This window comes from Nicotiana tomentosiformis, chromosome 3, assembly GCF_000390325.3.
Source record: "Nicotiana tomentosiformis chromosome 3, ASM39032v3, whole genome shotgun sequence".
NCBI lineage: Eukaryota > Viridiplantae > Streptophyta > Magnoliopsida > Solanales > Solanaceae > Nicotiana > Nicotiana tomentosiformis.
In genome coordinates, this window is record NC_090814.1 from 46,804,692 (window position 1) to 46,811,096 (window position 6,405).

The 6,405-nt window shown below is 45.4% G+C and overlaps 1 protein-coding gene across 1 annotated transcript; it reads left to right on the forward strand.

Moving 5' to 3' along the window:
• The first annotated feature begins 3,390 nt into the window (after positions 1-3,390).
• Positions 3,391-5,507, forward strand: LOC138907751 (uncharacterized). The gene is made up of 3 exons (XM_070198359.1): positions 3,391-3,709; positions 3,801-4,446; positions 5,432-5,507. The coding sequence occupies exons 1-3, from the start codon at positions 3,391-3,393 to the stop codon at positions 5,505-5,507; spliced, it is 1,041 nt and encodes a 346-aa protein (XP_070054460.1).
• The last annotated feature ends 898 nt before the right edge of the window (positions 5,508-6,405 follow it).

Consider the following 6,405-nt stretch of genomic DNA (forward strand, 5'->3'; position numbering starts at 1 on the left):
GTGGGCCTGGGGGTGAATTTTAGGAATCTTGCAATTTAGGTTGAGTAAACACTTAAATGGTGGAATTATGAAGTTTTGAGCATAGATTGATTATTTTATGTAATATTTGACTAGCTTCGAGCCGTTTGGCGTCAAATCTGGAGGTTTGAGCGCGTTCTTGAATTGGGAAGTAGACTTTGAGGCGAGGTAAGTCTCCTTTCTAACCTTGTAAGAGGGAATTAACCCCATAAGTGAATTAAATAAATGTTTGTACCTAATTGTGGGGGCTACGTACGTACGAGGTGACGAGAGTCCGTACGTAGCAACTATTATGCTATTGTTTGGGTAGTCTAAGACCCGTATCATGCTATACTTGGAATGTTTGTGCCCTTACTTGCTAATATAATCACTTAGTCATGATAGAAATTTATAAAAGAATTGTAAGTTAAATTCACTTACTTGAAGGTTTGTATGAGATACTTAACTGTAAATGAGAAATTTGTGTTTTCTTGAAAATAATTATATTTGTGGATCGGGCCGAGCGCCTCGGTAGTAAATATATGCATCTATGGTTCGCGTCGTTCGACCCTCCGGCAGTGCAATATTTAATATTATGTTGGACCAGACCGTACGACCTTAGCATAATTGCGCATGCTAATTATTTGGAAATTCTCCATGATTTATTCTGCTTAAATGCCTTGAAATGTAAGTTGCTAAATAGTATTACCGAAATTTATGTTATAATTGTGAAAGAAGGACTTATCTCTTCCTGTTGTTGAACTGACAGTATCATTTATGATATCCATACTGCCCAGGCTCCCGGGAATGCGGCTGCAGTGTATCAAACTCCGGGTGCATTACCCGCGGACGGGGCCCTGCCAGTTGCAGCAGTGGCACCTCAGCCTAGACCAACTGCGCACGGCGATCCGCAGAAGTTATTGGACAGGTGGACTAGGTTACACCCTCCTGTCTTCGGAGGCGAGCGTCATGAGGATACCCAGGATTTCATTGATAGGTGCAGGGTCAAATTTTACAAGCAAGTCCCAAATAACATAACGGAGTTGTTTGAACTCTCAGAATCGCATTCTGACAATGATATCGCTCAATTCAACTCTTGGTCAAACCTCTCAACTTTCAAAACTTCAACTTTTCCAACTTTCGCTGAAATGCTCCAAATTACCCTACGGACCTCCAAATCCAAATACGGATGCATGCCTAAGTCCACAATCATCATATGAAGCTGTTGCAATCACCCAAAACCCATTTCGAAGCCGTTTACAAAAATGTCAAATTTCGGTCAACTCTAACTGTATCAAGATGACTCTAGAATGGAATTTTGACTGTTCTTATAGCTTCGTAGGATGATTTTGGTCAGAGGAGCGTTTCAAATATTGAATTGGAGGTCTGTAGCTCATTTTAGCATTAATTGGCGAAAGTTGGAAATAAGATAATTTTTGGAAAGTTTGACCGGGTGTGGACTTTTTGATATCGGGGTCGGATTCCGATTCCAGAAGTTGAAGTAGGTCCATCATGTCAATTATGACTTGTGTGCAAAATTTGAGATCAATCAAACTTGATTTGGTAGGTTTCGGCGTCGGATGTAAACGTTTGAAGTTTTAAAGTTCATTAGGCTTGAATCGATGTGCAATTCGTATTTTAACGTTGTTTGATGTGATTTAAAGGCTTGACTAAGTCTGTATGATGTTTTAAGACTTGTTGGTAAGTTTGGTTGAGGTCCTTGGGGCCTCAGGTGGATTCCGGATGGTTAACGGATCAAATTTGGAATTGTGTGAATGGCTGAAGGCGCTAGTTCTGGTGTAATCACACCTGCGCAAGATTGATCGCAAGTGCGAGCCCTCAAAAAACGAGCAACTAGGCGCAGATGCGGGCCTGGGGGGCTTGGCCAGTGGTTGAATATGCGACGTGAAGACTGCGGAGTCGCTTCTGCGAAGGAATGAGCGCAAAAGCAGAAAGGCCTGGGAGGCCTGTTGGTGGCAGAAGCGGACTTGGTCCGCAGGAACGGGTGCGCAGAAGCGGAAGTGCAGATGCGAGTTTGGGTCCGCAGAAGTGGACATACCTGGTCTAAGTTAGAACCGCACATGCGATGCAAATTCTACAGGTGCGGAGCCGCAAATGCGGCTGTGGACTCGCAAAAGCGATTTCGCTGGGCAGAAAAGGGGCAATTTCGAGGGTTTATTTTATTCTTCATTTTGGAAATTTTGAAATCGGTCTAGGGCGATTTTTGAGAGAACTTTCGAGGGATTTCTTGAGGTAAGCCACTTGTGGACATTTTTATTTAATAATCTTGTTTCCCCATCGATTTTTTCACTTAGATTGTGTGTGTTTAAGGTGGAATTTGAGAGTTTGAGACTAGGGATTTGGGAAGTTAAATTTGGGGTTTTGAGTGGCGACTTGGTGTCGGATTTTGGTAATTTTGGTATGGATGAAATCGTTATCGAATGGGTGTTCGTAATTTGTGACTTTTACCCGATTCCGTGATGTGGACCCGGGTCGACTTTTTGGGGCTATTTTTCGATTCTTTGCTAAAGTCATAGTTTTATTATTTAAATTAGTTTCTTGTAGTTGTATTCATGATATGTAATTGATTTTGGCTATATTTGGGCCATCCGGAGTCGGAAAAATCGAGGGAAAGGCATCCTTATCAATTGATTGAGCGAGATTTGAGGTAAGTGACTTGCCTAACTTGGTATGGGGAAATCCACTTAGGAACAACATGAGGATACTGAAGTCTCATGGGGTTGACTTCACTACTTTCCAGCTGGGGGCAGGGCTCGTAGATGGTGGCAGTCTTATCTTCTTGGCAGACCAGCGGGCTCTCCTCCTATGACTTGGAGCCAGTTCACACAGCTTTTCCTGGATAGGTATATTCCACCCTCCAAGAGGGAAGCGTTGCGGTATCAGTTTGAGCAGCTTGAGCAGGGTCAGATGTCAGTGACCGATTGTGAGGTGAGGTTTTCTGGGTTGTCTCTCCATGCACTTATCATACTTCCTACGGATGCATAGAGAGTACGGAGGTTTGTTGTGGGGCTGCACTCTGGTATTAGGGCCAATATAGCCTGAGAGGTTGAGATGGGGACTTCTTATCATCTGGTAGTGGAGATTGATTGGAGGATTGAGGGCTACTGTCAGAGTAGGAGAGAGCAGACGCAGTAGGACAAGAGGGTCCGTTTCTCTGGAGAGTTTAGAGGTGCCCCGGCTAGGGGCAGAGGTCAGTTTCGGAGGGGTCAGCCTAGCAGGCCCCCATATTCATCACCACCACCTCCTCGAGGTGCTCCAGCACGCCCCTATTTCAGCGCCATGCCAAAGAGTTCTTACCGCCCACCAGCCATCTAGGGTTCTTCTAGTGGGTACTCATGTCACCAGGGTTCATCCAGCTCCTATTTTAGTGCCATGCCGGAGAGTTCATACCGCCCACCGGCTATTCAAGCTTCTTCCAGTGGGTCGACAGGCCATCAGGGTCAGACATTAGGGCAGCAGATCACCTCACCGAGGGGGTATTTTGAGTGCGGAGATCTTGGTCACATGAGGAGATTCTACCCCACGATTTGGGGCAAGGCAGTGCAGCAGGGCCAGCAGCCCATGATTTCAGCACCGGCTGTCCGGCCGCCCAGGGGCGGAAGGCAGGCTGGTAGGGGCTATCCTAGAGGTGGAGGCCAGGCAGGGGGAGGCCAATCAGCTATTGTTCAGTCATGCGGGGGCCAGCCCGCCAGTGCTCCAGCCAGATTTTATGCGTTTTCGGCCTGACCAGATGCATTGGCCTCAGATACTGTGATCACAGGTATTATTTCTGTATGCGGTAGGGATGCTTCGGTATTATTTGATCCAGGATCTACCTATTCATGTGTCATATCCGTTCGCTCATTTTCTGGATGTTCCTCGTGAGTCCTTGGGTACTCCTGTTTATGTGTCCACTCTTGTGGGCAATTCTGTGGTTATGGACTGGATCTACCGGTCCTGTGTGGTCACGTTCTGTGTTTACGAGACTAGAGTGGACCTTCTACTACTTGATATGATCGACTTTAAGGTCATCCTGGGCATGGACTGGTTATCTCCATATCACGCCATCCTTGAATGCCATGCCAAGACTATTACCTTAGCAATGTCAGAATTACCGAGATTGGAGTGGAAGGGTTCCCCAGTTAGTATAGCTAGTCGGGTCATCTCTTTTCTGAAGGCTCGGCATATGATCGAGAAGGGTTGTTTGGCTTATCTAGCTTATGTTCGGGACACCACCGCAGAGTCTTCGACGATTGATTCAGTGCTAGTAGTCTGGGAGTTTGCCTATGTGTTTCCTTCTGACCTTCCAGGCATGCCGCCAGATCATGATATTGATTTTCGTATTGATTTGGCTCCAGGTACCCAGCCTATATCTATCCCACCGTACCGTATGGCTCCAAAAGAATTGAAAGAGCTGAAGAAACAGCTGGAGAAGTTGTTAGCAAAGGGGTTTGTGAGACCTAGTATATCACCTTGGGGTGCACCAGTGTTATTTGTGAAGAAGAAAGATGGGACTATGCGGATGTGCATTGATTACCGCCAGTTGAACAAGGTTACCATCAAGAACAAGTACCCGTTTCCACGTATCGATGATTTGTTTGACCAGTTGCAGGGTATTGGGGTGTTTTCTAAGATCGACTTGAGATCAGGGTACCATCAGTTGAAGATTCGGGACTCAGATGTTCTGAAGACTGCCTTCTGTACCAGATATGGTCATTATGAGTTTCTAGTGATGTCCTTCAGTTTGACTAATGCCCCAGCGGCGTTTATGGATTTGATGAACTGGGTGTTCAGGACTTATATTGATTCCTTTGTTATTATCTTCATTGATGACATCTTGATTTACTCACGTAGCCTGGGGGAGCACGAGAAACAATTGAGAGTGGTACTTTAGACATTAAGAGAACAGGAGTTATATGCTAAGTTCTCCAAATGTGAGTTTTGGCTAGAGTCTGTGGCATTCTTGTTGCATGTTATATCAGGAGAGGATATTAAAAAGGATCCCAAAAAGATTAAGGCAGTTCAGAGTTGGTCTCATCCCACTTCGGCGACTGAGATCAGGAGTTTCTTGGGGTTAGCAGGTTATTATCGCCGGTTTGTGGAGGGCTTTTCATCCATTACAGCACCTTTGACTAGATTGACCCAGAAGGGTGCTCCATTCCATTGGTCCAAAGGATTGTGAGGCGAGCTTCCAGAAGCTCAAGATAGCTTTGACTACAACACCAGTTCTAGTGTTGCCTTCCGTCTCGAGGATGTATACGGTATATTGCTATGCTTCACGCGTTGGCTTGGGTTGTGTATTGATGCAGGAGGGGCGAGTAATTGCATATGCTTCGCGTCAGCTGAAGATTCATGAGAAGAATTATCCTGTGCACGATTTGGAGTTAGCCGCGATTGTTCATGCTTTTAAGATGTGGAGGCATTATCTGTATAGGGTGTCATGTGAGGTTTATACTGATCATCGCATCTTACAGCGTTTGTTCAAGCAAAGGGATGTCAATTTGAGGTAGCGTAGATGGCTCGAGTTACTGAAGGATTATGACATCACCATTCTTTATCATTCGGGCAAGGTAAATGTGGTCGCGGATGCCTTAAGCAGGAAGGCAGAGTATGGTTAGCTTGGCATTTATTTCAACGGAGGAGAGGCCACTAGATTTGGACATTCAGTCCTTGGCTAACAGACTTGTGAGGTTGGATATTTCAGAGCCCATCCGAGTTCTTGCATGTGTTGTTGCTCAGTCTTCATTATTGGGGCAGATCAAGGCCCGACAGTTTGATGATCCACACTTGGCAGTTATTAGAGAGACGGTACTACAGGGTGGTGCTAAAGAAGTTTCTATTGGCGAGGATGGTGTTCTGCGACTCCAGGGTCGTCTATGTATTCCTAATGTTGATGGCTTGAGGGAGAGGATTCTAGAAGAGGCACACAGTTCTAGGTATTCTATTCACCCAGGTGCTACGAAGATGTATCACGACCTGAGACAGCATTATTGATGGAGGCGGATGAAGAAAGACATAGTGGAGTATGTAGCTAGGTGTCTAAATTGCCAGCAAGTCAAGTTTGAGCACCAAAGGCCAGGTGGCCTATTTCAGCAGATAACTATACCTGAGTAGAAATGGGAGCGCATCACTATGGACTTCGTAGTTGGATTGCCGCGGACCTTGTGAAAGTTTGATACAGTTTGGGTCATTGTTGACAGATTGACCAAGTCGGCACACTTCATTCTGGTTGTGACTACCTATACTTCAGAGAAATTGGCCCAGATTTATATTAGGGAGGTAGTTCGATTGCATGGTGTGCCTATTTCCATCATATCATATAGAGGCCCTCAGTTCACTTCACATTTCTGAAGAGTCGTATAGAGTGAGTTGGGGACCCGTATAGAGCTCAGTACAACGTTTCATCCA

Coding starts and splice junctions, on each gene's coding strand:
- LOC138907751 (XM_070198359.1), top strand. CDS start 3,391: ATGCCGGAGAGTTCATACCGCCCACCGGCTATTCAAGCTTCTTCCAGT. Junction 3,710..3,800: donor ATGCGGGGGCCAGCCCGCCA/GTGCTCCAGCCA, acceptor TGTATGCGGTAG/GGATGCTTCGGTATTATTTG. Junction 4,447..5,431: donor GAGAAGTTGTTAGCAAAGGG/GTTTGTGAGACC, acceptor TTATCTGTATAG/GGTGTCATGTGAGGTTTATA.